At 38.1% G+C, this 17,404-nt stretch overlaps 2 protein-coding genes across 2 annotated transcripts; one reads left to right on the top strand and one right to left on the bottom strand.

Annotated features, from left to right (window-relative positions):
- The first annotated feature begins 3,455 nt into the window (after positions 1-3,455).
- LOC117224534 (protein takeout) lies at positions 3,456-7,355 on the top strand. Its single transcript, XM_033477531.2, has 6 exons — positions 3,456-3,584; positions 4,847-4,887; positions 5,500-5,702; positions 6,220-6,391; positions 6,483-6,632; positions 6,833-7,355. The coding sequence occupies exons 1-6, from the start codon at positions 3,559-3,561 to the stop codon at positions 6,985-6,987; spliced, it is 747 nt and encodes a 248-aa protein (XP_033333422.1). The 5' UTR covers positions 3,456-3,558; the 3' UTR covers positions 6,988-7,355.
- An 891-nt stretch (positions 7,356-8,246) lies between these two features.
- On the bottom strand, positions 8,247-16,999 carry LOC117224536 (circadian clock-controlled protein daywake). Its single transcript, XM_033477534.2, has 4 exons — positions 16,832-16,999; positions 11,407-11,787; positions 10,397-10,546; positions 8,247-9,928 (listed from the first exon to the last, which is right to left on the bottom strand). The coding sequence occupies exons 1-4, from the start codon at positions 16,893-16,895 to the stop codon at positions 9,780-9,782; spliced, it is 744 nt and encodes a 247-aa protein (XP_033333425.1). The 5' UTR covers positions 16,896-16,999; the 3' UTR covers positions 8,247-9,779.
- Positions 17,000-17,404: the final 405 nt, after the last annotated feature.

Here is a 17,404-nt window from a genome sequence, read left to right as displayed (position 1 = left end):
CGCAAAGAAAAGCCGTGCGAGCAAAGCAAAGCCGCGTGAATAGAATTGCGAAAGTAAAGCCGGGCAAAGCAAAGCCGCGCGAGTAGAATTGCGCGAGCAAAGCCGTGTAAAGCAAAGCAGCGGGAGCGAAGCAGCGCGAGTAAAGCCGCGAGAGCAAAGCAAAGCCGCGCGAATAGAATTGCGCGATTAAAGCCGCGCAAAGTAAAGCCGCGTGAGTAGAATTGCGCGAGTAAAGCCGTGCAAAGCAAAGCCGCGCGAGTGGAATTGCGCGAGCAAAGCCGTGGCGAATAAAGCCGCGCGAGTAGAATTGAGCCAGTAAAGCCGCGCGAAGCAAAGCCGCGCGAGTAGAATTGTGCGAAGCAAAGCCGCATAAAGCAAAGCCGCATAAAGCAAAGCCGCATAAACCAAAGCCGCACAAACCAAAACCACGTAAAGCAAAGCCGCGCTGCTTCGCTCGCGCGATTCTGCTCGCAGACAGCGACGAGGAAACGCTGATTCCGATAATCGTCGTTCCGCCGCAATTAGCACCGAATAAATCGTAAGCAACGCTCGAAACTACTCGCCTAACAAAAGACGAAACGATTGATAAAACTATCTTTTATCCGTTGTTAAGATTGAATTTGCAAGCGAGACAGATGAAAATGATGGTGCCATCTCGCGGTTTTCCTAAAACATGTTTTCCCTCGGCTAGCAATTAACTTGGTTGCCGCATAAATTCACAAGCGACACGGCACCGAGATTAACGTCCACTTAAATAACACAAAGTAGAAGCGACGCCGATGACATTAACTCCGCGGATTCGTCTAATGTCTAATGTCGCGGCGCGAACCGACACAATCAAGGACGCGCATCCATCGGCCGTACGATATTTCTTTGGTCTCGGTTTTGCAATCCCCGCGATCCACATCGAGCCGATGCTGCGAACTTTGCATTGCAAATCGGAAACAATACGGCCGTCCGTTAAAGTCTCGTCTCGCGTCTCGACGTTACACGATGTCGACCGCGCTGTAACACGTGACGCTGTGTAACAGTTGTCTTCTTTTTCTTGTCAGATTGTTTATTGATATTAATCGACGCGACCGGTTCGGTACAATGAAATTTCAACGTTAAATAGGCTTTACTCGCGCAAACGCTCGAACACGGCTCGAATGATTTTCAGTCTGGATTATAATTGCTATGTTAATTTTATACAGGGTGCGACATTCGAAGTGAGTCAGCTGAATAACACGTTCGCTTTTGACGATAGAAGAAAAAGTGTCGGACAAAAGTTGTTCCATTTCGAGGGGCACATTGTATAATGTCGACGACTTTTTTTATAGGTGGAGAGGTAGAGGACATACGAAGGTCAAACTTGTTTTTGTAAATAGGACGACCTAATTTCTTATTCGCTGTCTGATGGAGCCTTTCGAGACGGATACAATGATATGTAAATGAAGGCTATTCAAGGTCAAAACATATGAACTACGATGAAAAACAGATTCAGGTGACTCGTTTCAAATGCGCCACTCTGTATATCCTAGTCTTTGTATCGAATAGTACATTTTTAAATGTAAAGTCACTAAAAAGCGATAATATAGAAACTTTAGGAACAATTACTCCTGCAGTTATTATATATTATTATTATATATAATTAATATATATTATTATTTATTGATCGCTTATCGATGTTTCATTAATGAACCATAAAACTCAATTGAATCATGCATCGAATTCGGTTCTCGGTTTTCACGAAGGAAATATAGGTCCGCATCTTGTGAAACCCGCGTCGTTGCATCATTCCGTCCTTTTTTCTTTTTCTCTTCGCGATTAAATGGCCAGTTTACCATTCACTTATCCCCCACCCCCCTCCCCGTTTGAGACGCGCGTGTACAAATCGTTGTCAAATTACTCGAATGATTTCCCAAATAACCTTGACGAAAAATGACGATTTTCCAGAAGCATAATAGGACCGAGAGAATCGCGGCTCGGAAACGAGCGATTCCAGCGAACGCGAAGGAAAGCCGGTTCCGATCGGCTCGACGTATCTATGGATGTATGTACCTATGTATGTACATAATTGCACGGCTAACTAAGCAAGGTTAAAATCGATGGTATCGAATCGGCGCGCGAAATTTTCCGGCACCAAACACTTTCCCCGTAACGAGTTCGCCAACATTTTCTGCGGCTGTTCGACCGAGTTCCTCGCGGAATGCCAGCCCGAATGCATAATTCGCGGCGTAATCCCCTCTGCCACCCCGCCCTCCCCACTCTACCGCCCCAAAAAAGCGATGAAAATTGTACACACTGAAATGCTTTTTCCTAATTTTGCTTTTAGTTGGAATGATACAAAAAAAGATGTGAAAAAGACTCTTGCGAGTATGTAATATTACACCTTTGTTTGCATCCTTTGTTAATGTTTATCAGGTCTGCTGAGAAGGTTCTTAACCTACGTAATTATAGGTCAATAAATTATTATATTATATAATTATATTATATATTATATATATTATGCTGTATGTAATATAATATAATTAGTATAATTATATATTATAATATAATTAGTACAATTATATATTATAACATAATTAGTACAATTATATATTATTACAATACAATATAATATAATTAGTATAAATAGTATAAATATATATTATAATACAATTGTACCAATTATATTATGTTATATAAATAGTATAATTATATATTAATTACCAATACAATATGATATAATTATACTAATTATATTATATAATACAATTGTACTAATTTTATTATGTTATATAAATAGTATAATTATATATTATAATATAATTGTACTAATTATATTGTATTATCTAAATAGTATAATTATATATTATAGTATAATTATAGATTAACAAGGTTAAATAAATAACCCAGCACTGAAAAATCAGTTCCAAAAACCCCAAAAGCTAGCTAAAAGCTGCCCGATCAAGTGTATTACAGATAAAAAAATCCATTAACCCCAATTTTTCGTCCTCAACTTATCTGCCTATTAAAACCAACATCACCTATTTTATAATTATTCCAGTTTCATTGAACCACAAGCCATAACCTCGCGGCTCCTTTGTATACTTATTTATTGTCAAGAAGTAGAAAAATCGAGGCAGCAAAGCTCTCTCTCTCGAGCAAATCGAGTCTCAGCTCTCCCCAAATAGTCAATTTTTGCGCGCAATCCGAGAGCACGCGAATTAGGGAGAAATTACGGTATCCAGCTAGAGAGGGACCGGTCGGCGTGGGGAAAATCGTCGTGGAAGGCGGGCAAAATCGCGGCGGAACCTAGCGAAACGCGTAGCCAATTCGACAACGATCCGGCGTGCTGCTGCTGCTGCTGCAGGCACCGTTCTCCGCTCCGTCGTCGACTTCTCCTACAAGCTGCCCGCCGACCCGGGTGCTAGACCAATGACCGACAAGTGGCACGAGGCAATCAACACGCCGAATGCGATAAAGCAATCCTTTGCCGCGCGCGCCTACCGGCCGGGGGATATCGCGCGGGTTAACATATCATCCCCGTCTTTCGGTCCGACTTTAGTCGCAACGAACCTCCGGATCGGCCGCGCGATGTTCGCTCTCCTTGCTCGCGCATGGTACGGCACAGACAGATCTTCGTCGTCCGATTCGTCGCAGAGTGGTCGCCAGAACTGGTGGACGGTTCCCTGTGAAACGACGCTTTTTGTATTTTTAATTAATAACTCGGGAAAAGGGACGCCGCGGAAATCGAGCGGAGGCGCGGTTTCGATTTTCTTTTGGAAGGGAGGAAACGTCGAGCGAGACGCGTTCCGAAGATACGCGCGCGCTTATGGGGAACTTGCTCGATGTACAGTCGGCCAGAAAAGTCTGCGAAAAGTCTCCGTGCACCTTTTGAAATGCGGTTAAATTTTTTGAGAGTGCGTGCTCGATGTATTGGGTTTTTTGGGATTTGAATTGTGGAGGAAGTAGTGTACTAGAGAAGTAGTATAGTATACTAGTTCGCTATAGTTATAGTATACTAGAAAATGATTCAAAAGCTTTCCTTTCTTTTTTTTAATTTTGCTATTATTTGCAGTGACGAAAAGAAAAAAATAGGGAAGTCTCGTTTTTCAACTTGTTTATCTGAGCTTGTGACGAAAATTAAGAGATCGCAGACTGCAGATTTGTTATAATTTTTGGTCGAAATCGTGACGAAAGTGCGACTTTTGCAACCCTTAATTTGTTGCAATTGAGATCCGAGATCAACGTAAAACGTTTCTTGAATTTCCGTTGCAGTCTCTGATAAAATAATTAAAGAACGAATTGAAATCATGTCAAAACGATCTTTTTGTCATTTCAAATAACAGCAAAATTAAAAGTGAAGCATTTTAATCTTTGTCTGGTATACTAGTTTCTCTATATTCTAGAAAAAAAAACAAGAATTAAATCGTTTAGTGCAATTTTAAAGAAGTTATTTCGTTTCAAAAGGTGTACGGAGACTTTATACGCTGACTGTACTTGCCCCGTTGGCCATGTATTTACCGACAAAAGTTAAGAAACATGTTACACAGACGTACATTCTTGGGTGCAGCGAGCCTTCTTAACGTGGAACAAAGATTTGTATTGTGTCAATGAAAATAGTAATAAATTGTTATATAAGCTATGTGTAAGCGATGCGTTATATGCTTCACTATGATATGTGCTTTAACGCCGAAACGAAGAGCGTCCGATTATGTTTCCCCTGTCGACGAGTTGCATTTCGGATGGATATATACAACTTCTATGAAGTCGATTATATATATATAAGATGATCGTGAATGTATCGACATTACTAACGATATTACTAAGGAAATAGTAATTAAATGATAATGAACTTGATACCGTTTCTCTTTCGTTCTAGCTTAATGGCAGCGCTGATCTGTTCAGCTTCCGGCACGTTGCGTGAGTATTTTAAATATCTGGTCATTTGATAAGTAATGCGTATTTGTGACAGAGGAAATACGTAAAAAATTGCATCGTACTTGAATTGCATCGTTCTTGAATTGCATCGTACTTGAATTGCATCGTACTTGAAATGCATCGTACTTGAATTGCATCATACTTGAATTGCATCGTACTTGAATTCCATCGTATTTGAATCGCATCGTACTTGAATTGCACCCTACTTGAATTACACTCGTACTTGAATTGCATTCTACTTGAATTACACTCGTAATTAAAATTAGGCTTGAATCACGTAATTGAATCACAATGTAGCAAACTTCGTCTCTCTATCAGCTCAAAAAATATCACGTTGCATGATAAAATTTGTAATTATTTGTTTGTCTTACCACTTCTTGAATTTAACGTTGGACTAATCATTCTAATTAAGTCTTATATGTATATTACCTTTAAAATATATCAAAGAATAATCGTATTACAATACACATGTAAGCGAAATGACCTAGTGAAAGAAAATTCTGACTCTTAAAAACACGAACAATAACTTCATGCGAATGTTTGAAAAATAATAATTATTATTTCTCGCATACGTTTTGGAAAAACTGATTGCAGCGTCGTACATAAAGCCGTGCAAGAAGAACGATCCTAACATCAACGCATGCGTCACGAAAGCGATCGACCAGCTTCGAGATAGATTGGCAGCGGGAATTCCAGAACTTGAAGCGCCCGCCATCGAGCCTTTGAACTTGAAGGAAATTCGACTGTTGAGGGGACCGATCGGAGCACGGCTCGACGTAAATCTTACGGATCTGAAGGTAAACGCAGTGGCGGATATTTATTTAATCGTCAACGTCCGTCAACGCTTCGTCTCAATCATGCTTGTCCATAAATAATTATTATATTTATATATTTTATATATTATATTTCAAACGAAGGATTCCTCAGATAATTCCAAGCAACTTTTTCCTTTACAAAAATATTCTCCGCGGCTTCGTTTACGAGTTATCGACGAAAAATACCGACCAATGAGAGCGCTTGAGAGCGCTCGGCTGGCGCCCCGCCCTCGGGCCCACTGCCGCCGCGTCAGCGTCACAGTCGCTCTCCGATTGGTCAGCGTTTTTCGCTAATAACTCGCAAACGGAGCCGCGGATCGCATTTTCGCAAAGGAAAAAGTTACTCGAAACGACCCGAGGAACCCCTCCGTCCCCGTAATAATTTATTATTATATATTATTTATTATTATTATTATATTATTATTAATAATAATTTCGGGACACCCCATATAATAACTGACTCCAAAAATTCTATCGTTCTGTGTCACTCGGAAAATAGGTATCAGGCCCGTCCACGTTCAAGGTCCACAATCTGAAGGTCGACGTCGAGAACTTGAGATTCACCTTCAAGGTGTCCTTCGAAAGGCTAGTCTTTCAGGGCAAGTATCAGATCGACGCGAGGATTCTTCTGCTACGGTTGGCTGGCGCGGGAGACCTGTCAGGCACCTTCGGTAATAATTCGCGTAAAATAACGTAGAGAAAAATTAATTTTTGCCACGTTATCGTCGCGTCGTCGCGTTCACCGCTGCTATATTTTTCAAGACGACTACGACTCCGACGTCGTGTTGCAAGCACGCAAGCTGCTGAGAGACGGGGACACGTATCTGACATTCGAGAGGATGAAGATCAAGATAAACATCGGCAAAGCGGATCTACACTTGAGCAATCTCTTCCGCGAAGACTCGATTCTAAGTATAATATTTCTGTCGATCACAATTCGAGAGACTTCCTTTTAGCAAAATATTTAATTTTTATATTTATTAATTTTTTTTATTAAAAATTATTATTTTATTCATTAATTTTTTGTATTTATTATTTATTAATTATAATTTTTATATTTAATTTTTATTTTTTTAACGATTCCCTTTTTCTCTTTCGTTTGTTTAAATCAGGTACCGCTAGCAACGAACTATTGAATCAAAACAACGCGTTGCTGTTGGACGAAATAAGACCAGTGCTGGAGACCTCATTGGCCGAGCTGTTCACAGACGTGGCCAACAAGGTCACGAAGTCCTTCACCTTGAAAGAATTGTTCCCGGAAGATTAACGTTTCTAGAAATAATACTGTAGCCTCGACAGTCTTTTAGTTTATTAAATCAATAACATTCCATGGTTGCCAGTATGCGTAAACGTGTCAAATTCATTTGATGCTGTTGCATAGAGATGCCTTTGTCTCGAGCACAGCCAGATCTTGAAAAGAAAAAATAAACATGTTTTCACGATTTTAAAAAAGATAATTGATCTGTAGGATATTAATAATATTAATAAATTGTCGTATATAAGTTATGTGTAAGCGATGCGTTATGTGCTTCGCTATAATATCTGCTTTTAATTTAATAAGGGGCACGCGTTTAACAATTTTTGTAAATTTATATATTTATGTATTTAGTTTTATAAATTTAACGGAGACATTCACTTTTGTCGGAGAGTGTACACATTACTATTAGGCACCTTGAATTGCATCGTTCTTGAATTGTATCGTACTTGAATTGCATCGTACTTGAATTACATCGTACTTGTGAATTGCATCGTGTTTGAATTGCATCGTACTTGAATTGCATCGTTTCATTTGCAGCGTCGTCTCGTCTTACAGTTTCAGTTTGGGCTCGATTTGTACGATGCCATTTCTTAGAGTCCTTTCGGCGTCTCTCCGACGCAGCCGTGCGGCTCTCGGTGGCACTCCACGTGGCCTAAGTCTAAACACATGGCGAGCACAATGGTGCCCCTGTTAGGGGGGAGGGGGAGACTAAGGGAGCTCGACAGTTTATCTTCTCCAATCTCAATGGGGTGCAACGTGCGTCGCCGTTCTTGGCGCCGTACCGTCGAGCCAGAGACATTCATTATGCAATCAAATCTTTCCTTCTTGCAACAAATGCTTCTAAATGTACAGGCTGTCCCAAAAATGTCTCGCAATCCGAAAGTGGCGGGTTCCTCGGGTCATTCGAAGCAACCTTTTCCTTTACAAAAATGTTCTCCGAGGCACCGTTAACGAGTTATCAACGAAAAACAGTGGCCAATGAGAGGCGAGCTCGGCTGGCGCGAGGCGACCGAGCCAATGAGCGGAACTGGGCTTCGCGCGCTGGTTGGCTGGGTCGCCTCGCGTCAGCCGTACTCGATTCTTATTGGTCACTGTTTTTCGTTGATAACTCGTTAACGGTGCCTCGGAGAACATTTTCGCAAAGGAAAAAGTTGCTTCAAATGATCCGAGGAACCCGCCATTTCCGGATTGCGAGACATTTTTGGGACGCCCTGTATATTCAAACAATTTGTCGCGGCGTCGAGTTTCATCGACAACGAGAGACTAAATTAATTTATTCACGGCGTTTTATTTGACGTACTGCAAAATAGAATGTACAAGTAACGAATACAAAACAAAGGATCATGGTAGCAACAATATGGTAGCACATACATTATCTAACAATAGCGAACTTGGAACAACGAATAAATATAGTTGCTCGTACATCAAATCACTTATGAGTCTACGGATAATCACATTGCGTATGCATCGATCGACAACGGAGTCCAAGGCTGCGTCGACGTTGCAAATCATTTTTATTGTAAAAACCCATTCGCCTCTACGACGATTTAAAAGCTAAAGCATCGACGATATCGTGTACATAATTACGATATCTTCGGACTGAGACAAATTGTTCTCCCGTCGATTTTACCATCGAGGAATTTTGCTGCTCTCTCGTTTTACCAGAGGCAGAATAAATTGGCCGGTCGGGCTTGTCGAGGACCTGCGTGTGTACCTCGCTGATTACATCAGATTCTTCGCCTTTCCATTCTGGTCGATTCAACGGTGAAGAGTTTCCTTTGTTACATGTTGCTTGGATTATAATAATAAAAAAAGAAAGGAAAGTGACTTTGTATTTTTACAAATAATATTCTGCATCGCGTCGAACGATGCTGTGCGTTCAAAATGTATGTGCCGGCAATTTTGAAAGAAATTTTTAACTGAGTTGAGTCACTTGTTTCATGTTGCAATTGTTTACATTGTTTAATTGTTTACTAAAGAATTTGTGACGGACAGCCGTTGAAGCAAGAGTAATCGCATGAATTTGTCCAATTTCGTTGCCGAAGTATTTAAAAGATATTATGTTCTCACGATTGTTGTTAAACAAATTTCGCAATGGTATAGAAATTTGATGATATATGATTATTATCATATATTATATTTAATATATGATAATAATATTATTATACATATCCTATATTATATATTATATTTAATACATGATAATAATATTATTATACACATCATATATTATATATTATATTTAATATATGATAATGATATTATTATACATATTATATATTATATATGTTATTATACATACTATATATTATTATTATTATTGTATTATTTATATATATATTTTATATAATACACATATACATAATAATTTGCTAATAGAAAAATACTTTTCAACAAGCTCGAATACAAAAATAAATACCGGGACGAAATAATCGAAATCACCGGCACAAATTAACTCGTCGACGATGCAAACGATGCGAGATAATTACACATTTTTTTGATTAATCGTCGCCTATCACTCGTCTACCACAAGCAAATGGTTGCGGTCGACGCGTACAAACAAATACTAACAAGAAGAACGAACAATATTTCCCCGAACAATTCTTGCAACGAATAAATCCAAAAGATTTAACAGCGAACGCAGAGAGGGAGGGGGAAGGGAGGGGTGATCCTCTCCCGTCTTTGGAACGGTCAATCGATTTTGCCTCGACTACAATCATCGCAGCTGCGGCAGACGACTCGTTTCTGCTATCGTAGACACAGATCCAACAAAGCCGAGGAAGAACCGTCGGAGGAGACTACTACGGAAGCAATTCCGTCTTGGTGAGCACACCCAACGCTCTGGCGGCCAGCGCTCTGCTCACGGTCGCCGCGGTGTCCTCGATGATTGGGCTGGCGATGTCCAGAACCAGGCGTGGATTTGAATTGAAGAAGGTCGCGGCTGCGTCCGCTGCAAACAAGAAATTCGTTGGGGAAAGTTTCGGCACAATGGGCGCTTCCAGATGGAAAGTAGCGGCGCCGGAGAGCCGCGTTCTCGAGAACGAACGGATTTCTATTCGATTTGTCGCAATATATTGTTAACCCTTTGCTCTCGGGACACCGCTAAAATTGTTATAATTGTTGTAATATCGAAGCTTTGGTGTAAAGATATTGTTAAAATTCGCAAGAGAGTCGCAAGACTCAATTTCGTACGCATAAAACCCTTGTTAACCCTTTGCGCTCGAGCGGCGACTCTGAGACGCCGCTAAAATTGTTACGCCACGTTCCAAGATGATTTTTGTAATGTCAAAGACTAGGTATAAATAATTGTTAAAAGTCTAACTGTCGTACGAGTCGCAAGACCCAATTTCGTACGATAATTTTTCGATAATTAAAGAAAAATAGTATAGTATGTGTACGTGGGAGAGAAGATACTTACCGGCTACGCTATGCGAGGGTGGCGCTTTCAGTTTTATGTTTCCATCGCCGACGCGAATTTTCGTCACGAGTTTGTCGATTTCGAGCCTCTGGACGCCATTTTTGTCGGTAACTTCTCTGCCTTGGGCAGTCACCTGCGCTTCAGTGTTAGCTGGCAAATAATAATTACAATAATTACATTGTGTAAACTTGCGTGGATCTCGACAATAATAATACAATTTTGTTAAGGTAAGATTGTAATATTTTTATCGCAGTGGAACTACAGGGTTGTCCATAATAGACGGCAGGAAGTTTCTTTTCTTTTTAATATACATATATAATAATTATATTGTATAATATTGTAATAATATTAATATTGATATTTTATTAGTATATATATTAATAATATAATATATATACTATAATATACTATATTAATATAGTAATAACTAGTATACTATAATATATTAATAATATATGTACATATATAATAATTAATATTATAATAATATTAATATTGATATTATTAGCACATATCAGTATAATATACATAATATTATATATAGTTATATATATATTATATTGTATATCCTATATGTATAATAATTAACATACATGTCAATATTATTCTTAAGAAGGACCATTGTATTTAGAGTACCTCTTGAGTACCTTTTAAAATACTATGCAATTAAAAAGAAATGAACATGACCTTGATTATTTTGAATGAAACATTTTCTCTGAGTTTTTCTACATTGCAATTGCAACATTTATTTGTCAGATTCTCTTAAGTGCTAGTAAAATCGTGGCGTCACTAATTATTATTACCACAAATAACACCCTGTATAAATGAACAAAAAATTCTCCTTAATATAATTATATAATATATATAATATAACATAATTAATAGAATTATATATATAAGCACAGACTTGTGCAGTCTCAGACATAAACAGTGTCCTCTAGTCTATTAGATTTACTACCACTAGATTTACCTACTTAAATTCGTACTTATAAAATTAACAAAATACTCACTGAAATTTCCTTTGAAATTACCGCCGCCGTTCAACGGAAGCAGCAACAGCCTCCCCTGCACATCATAGTCGCCGTTCACGTGTATATGAGGCAGCTGAACTTTGATCGCCACGGTTAGATCGTGCGGGTTGGCCTTCAGATCGTCGATGAGAAAATTCGTCGCGCCGTACACGCGTATCTGGCTCATATTGGCCTTGATCTTCAACGCCTCCAGATTTCTGTCGACCGTCAGCGACGGAAGATACAGAGGATCCAGCGCGGGAAGCTTCAGCGACGGTATTCCTTTAGCCAGATATGGTGTGATCGCGTCCAGTTGCTTCAGCACGCATCTGTTGTATTGCGCGAGGTCGTTCGTTCGAGGACAGGACTGCACTCCGGGCGCTGGAAACGTGTATGGATCGGTAAAGAAATCGAAAGTTCGAGGCAGAATACTATAGCGAGACACGCGCCAACGATTCGCGTAAGTTTTGCTTGCAATTAATTCGGATAATAGAGGTTTAGTGGCTGGATTGGTCAACCGGACACTGCGACGATGTTATAAAATCCTAGAGAATGTTTTTACTATTATTATAATAATTGTTTATGATTGTAATATATGACATATAATAATATATATTAATTATTAATATAATTAATATATATTATATTATTTAATATATAATTAATATATAATTATTTATTATATAGTGGCGGGTTCCTCGGGTCGTTTGAAGCAACTTTTTCCTTTACGAAAATCTCCTCCGAGGCATCGTTCACGAGTTATCAACGAAAAACGCTGACCAATGAGAGATCGCGTGCGGCTGACGTCACGCACTCGCCGACCAGTGTCGCTGCGTCAGACGGCGCAAGGGCGGGGCGCCGGTCGCGCTCGCTCTCCGATTGGTCCACGTTTTTCGTTGATAACTCGTTAACGGTGCCTCGGAGAACATTTTTGCAAAGGAAGAAGTTGCTTCGAATGATCCGAGGAACCCGCCGTTTCCAGATTGCGAGACATTTTTGGGACACCCTGCATAATAATATATAATAATTATTGCCAGGTGCCAGAGGTCAAATGAAACGGGGATCCGTCAATTTTCCATACACGAACACGAGCGGCTTATAAAGCATCGCGCGTCTTACTAGCGCGAAATCTGCATTCTTTCGTAGGCAGCAAAAGGTAAAAGTCAACGGACTGCATTGAAAACGGCAGGTGACTGAACGACCGGAGGGGGGGGGCTGGGGGACGCCTAGCTGCTGACTAAGAAATAAGAAGTCACGGTGAGCGCGTTTTTGCCAGGCGTTCGACGCCGAGCCTAAAATTGAAAGTGTATACACACGCTTGTAGAAAGTGAAATTACGGGCCGGACGGGCTTTTTTCAGCGAACGTAGAGTCCCGGAGGCGCTCGATGCCGCTGTGGCCTGGCTAGCATCGTTCCACGGCCAAAGTTCAATTTCTTAAGTATAATATATACTGCAAAAATTGTTCGATTATTCTATAATATTGATCAGCTAATTAATATTGATTAATATTGATTTAACTATGATATTGACTATATATTATATGTTTAATATAATAATAGTTAAATATATATAATAGTTCAATATATTATATATTTAACTATATATATATAATCTATATTGTATATTTAATTATTATATTAACTATATATTAAATCGCGCTGCGACAAGGCGTTCGAAATTCAAAATCTTGAAATTCAAAGTACAATTAAACGTTTTAATTATAGAATATTCCAAAACAGGTTTAAATGACGCTTTTATATATATCAACCGGTGCATTTGAAGCATTTAATCTAGTCCTAATTATTTTTTTAATCCATATACAAGTAGCATTATTAATATACAAATAGTTACAACAATTTAAACACTGAAAGCAGTTTTAAAAAGATTGTACAAATTTGTAAGCATCAGACCTTTTTTTATAAGAAAGCTTAAACAATTTCTGAAAAGATGACATCGAGTTCAGGTGCAACCTCTTGCAACTTTCGCGCGTGGAATAATTTTAAGACACGGATGCGGTGAGCGCGCTGGTCGCCGATACGAGACATATCGAGTTTCAAAACAAAACCGCGATTTGTTAAACGTTCCCGATGACCTACGAAAAAATGTTTCGAACAAAAGTCGATCAATGTTCACTTTCCTACAAAGCAGAGTAAACAAAATTTCAATGAAAAAATTTCTTTCACGAAAAATGCTGCTCGCCCCGTGTTTTTTAAACGTCGACACGTATTTTTAATTGCATAATATTGTAGCCGGTGTCGTAACGAGTCCAACGACGTATGATAATGTAACGTTAAACCTTAAAACAACGTGGAAATAATTTCAGACAGAGGAAGCGAATTCTCGGGTAACTGTGCACGGATCCGAAGGAAACCCACGTGGCGAGAAAGGATCGGGATTCCCTCCCCCCTCTTCCGGCGCTCCACTCTTCGAGCAGGCGATTGATAGATCGCTGGTACAAAGGCTGTAAACGAGCAGGGAACTGACCGATCTCGCGCGCGGATCGATTATTATCGGGCCTCGTGAAAGGAGACCTATCGCCTGGCGGGCCCGAATTTCTAAACGACCGACAAGAAGGGACCAAACGTTTCCTAGATGACGTGCCGGCGAAACCGGGAACGAGGCAATAATGATAGATTACGAACGGCGGGGCTGCGCTTTTCTATAATAGGCTACGCGCGAAACAGGCCGCGCTCGTAGAAACTCGCCGATAACTGGACTGCGGGTTTTATGCATTTCTGACTAGAATAGGTGTGTACGTGTAATTTGAGCGTCGATTTATTGTTTCGAATTATTGGAGAAAGAACGGAGTTTCTGCGTGGTTTCTGCGCTTTGACTTTGGTGCAGGCATTTTTCTTTGCCTATAAAGAATTGTTTATTATATTTATATTATATAATATTATATAAATATATAAATATAATGATATAATATAATATATTATTATAATATTATAGTATAAATATAATGATATAATATAATATATTATTATAATATATAAATATAATAATATTATTATAATATTATAATATAAATATATGTGTATATAATATAACACTATATAACATTATATTATTACTTGAAATATATTATATTTTAAGTAAACAGAAATTATGGTATATTTTTATTACTAATTGTCAACGTATAATGATTATTTACATGATTATTATATATGTATATTACATATTATGTTTCCTTTAATATTGTATAATATTTAGTTTAACGCATTGACTCGCTTCTTTAAAAAAGAACATTTAATTTATTGCAAGACAGAATTTCAAGAATCAAGATATATGTTGTAATTATTTCTATTTGTTGTATTGTATTCTGTTGTAATTATTATCTATTTGTTGTATCGTATTCTGTTGCAATTATTATCTATTTGTTGTATCGTATTCTGTTGTAATTATTTCCATTCAATTTATTATTATACTATTTAATTATTTAATTATTTAATTACCTAATTGTATGATTTTTTTTATTCGATGTGCTACTGTAAAAACAATTGTTTGTTGCTCCTATGAAACGTTAATCTCGCTTCAACGCACCTAGGCCTTTTTTGTTCAACGGTCGTCCTTGTACCAATTTCGCATGAGCGGAGGAGTCTGGTAACATCGGATTAAAACGAAGATGTGTGATTGTCTCGTTAACATCAAAGTTTCCTTTATAGGCGAAACATTCTTTGAATCGCTTGAAACAAGTTACCAACGCTTTTCACGATGTAAATGTGCATTTATGTTTGTCTACTTTCGCAACGATTGTTCTTGCAAAAATGATATTAATAAAAGTAATATTTGCAACGCTAATTAATTAATTGATAAAACATAATAAGGTAAAATATATGAATATAATTATTCTGTATCAAATGTTCATAATATCTTTGTATTATTTTTATTTATTCGATCTTTCTATTGTTTCTAGGGTAACTGCAATTTTGTTCTTTCATTCGTTTGCCGAACATTGTTTAATTAGGTTAAATGAATATAACCAGAGTTAGTTAGTTGAATAAACTGAATCAAAATGACCGAATAAATAAAAATGTTCAATCTCGAAGCTGTTAAATTATTAGCAGTCTTGCATAACGCTCTATGTAAAAAGAATAAGTGTAAACAAAGAAGCGCGGATTCCATTTTTGCTAAGGGAAAAGTTACTTCAAATGGCCCTATGAACCCCCTATTTTCCGGCAATTTAATTTTGAGACACCCTGTATACAATCCATGTGTATATTTATTTACATAGAAGGAAATAGAAGGACAATAAACCTTTTGCTCGACCAGAATCGTGTTTTAAATGAAGTAAACAGCTGTATTTTACACTTTTATCACAGCTACGATGATTAGCAATTGTTTCTCTATAATAATTAATTTAACGAGTTATTTACATCAATTTAATCTAATAGAACGAGATTTTTCTTATAATGTTTTAAGAAAGCATTACTATTTAAATTTCTAATAAAAATGTATTCTAACTGAAAATTTCTATTTAAATTACTATTAAAAATCCATTACAACTTAAATTTATAATAAACACCAATCACAATTGACATTACCCCTTCTTAAAATCTGTTAAAATAAACTTTGATTGACACACGTATACATATTGCACGGTTCAAGAGCCAATCAGTGCGTCCAGAAATATCCTTTTTAATTTACACTGAAATTAAAAAATAAATTCTTAACGTAATTGAAATTATTATATATTATATTAATTATTGCGAACAAAGTTTACAAACTATTTAAATTGATTTTCATTTTTTCACTATTTTTACCGAAGCTGCCAAAAGACTCGTTTTAATCGTTTCTATTTAAGACAATTTTTACTAAAGGGGTTAACGAGTATCTTTTAATAATTTTCCATTAAATTTCCATTCTTTTAAATTTACTGTGCTACTAAAATCTACTCTTACTTGAACGCTCAACCCTTTGTACTCGAGTGGCGATTCTGATACGACGTTAAAAATTGCCGCACAATTTTCAAAAGAATCTTCACACTATTAAATTTATCGATAAATTGCCAGACAACAAAACTCTTCCATAAGTTAACATAAGGTTAACCCTTTGCACTCGAAGCAATTTTAACTGTAAATATAAAATCATGTGTCTAACTTATAGTATTTGTATTTTATACGACAAAATGCTTAACAATTTTTTAGATTCAAACCTTGTTAATATAAAATTTATCTTAGAAACAAAGATATAACAAATTTTAATGGTGCCTCTGAGTCACCACTCGAGTGCAAAGGGTTAAATATCGACGGCAAAACAGCAGAATTTTCTTCGCAATTCAACGTAAACGATAAACATCGCTGGAAATCACTGAAAATATCTTTATTACCGAAAAACTCCCAGAAAATTCCCATCACGAGTCAAACTCGCCCAAAGTAGTACCGCAAAGGGTTAAAGGTGATCGAGGTGGTAGAATCGTACTTACGAAGTTCAGCGACGGCATCCCCGGTCCAGGCAGCGATCAGGAACAGCCCGAGGAACGCGATCATGGTGTTGGTGCGCGAGTTGCGTGCCGGTTAAACGCGATATCGCAATTACCGAGAGGAATATTGAAAATGCGTGCGATGGCCCTCCTTGCTGGGTATATATAAACTAAGGCCACTTTCTCCCTGTGTATATTCCCCTCCACCGTCGAGTAGTTGGTGAATTTATCACGGTAGAATGCCTCCTTTTAACTCAGTCAGGGCCGTAGCCAGCCGGCCGTTTGCCGTCGCACGCTCGCAACACAAAACAGGACTCGTTCTCCGTCGATAATTCGACCCCGTTGCTTGAACTATCGGACCGTAGGTCAGGATTTCGTTTCTCTCTTCCCTATTATATGTTCTTTCCATCCGCGGCCCTGTTCCGTACAATCGGAATCGCTTTCGGCGGAGCCGAAGAGATGAAACGCGAGGGATGAAAATTCGCGTGGGACCGATAGACGTTGCAATTCCGGCGAGTCGTCCCGTTTTCGTTGCATCACGCGCGCCTTTCTTGTTTCTTCTGCATTTTTAACGGG

The sequence above is a fragment of the Megalopta genalis genome, chromosome 16 (assembly GCF_051020955.1).
Source record: "Megalopta genalis isolate 19385.01 chromosome 16, iyMegGena1_principal, whole genome shotgun sequence".
Lineage (NCBI taxonomy): Eukaryota > Metazoa > Arthropoda > Insecta > Hymenoptera > Halictidae > Megalopta > Megalopta genalis.
The sequence above is the reverse complement of the archived record's forward strand: the minus strand, read 5'-3'. Positions and strand labels throughout refer to the sequence as shown.

Excerpts from the sequence above, each read along its gene's own strand:
- LOC117224534 (XM_033477531.2), top strand. The coding sequence starts at position 3,559 with ATGTTCGCTCTCCTTGCTCGCGCATG. Across the intron at positions 5,703-6,219 it reads TAAATCTTACGGATCTGAAG|GTATCAGGCCCGTCCACGTT; the intron begins GTAAACGCAGTG and ends CTCGGAAAATAG. Across the intron at positions 6,633-6,832 it reads CCGCGAAGACTCGATTCTAA|GTACCGCTAGCAACGAACTA; the intron begins GTATAATATTTC and ends TGTTTAAATCAG.
- LOC117224536 (XM_033477534.2), bottom strand. The coding sequence starts at position 16,895 with ATGATCGCGTTCCTCGGGCTGTTCCTGATCGCTGCCTGGACCGGGGAT. Across the intron at positions 11,788-16,831 it reads GGATGCCGTCGCTGAACTTC|CGCCCGGAGTGCAGTCCTGT; the intron begins GTAAGTACGATT and ends ACACGTTTCCAG. Across the intron at positions 9,929-10,396 it reads ACCCTCGCATAGCGTAGCCG|CGGACGCAGCCGCGACCTTC; the intron begins GTAAGTATCTTC and ends TCTTGTTTGCAG.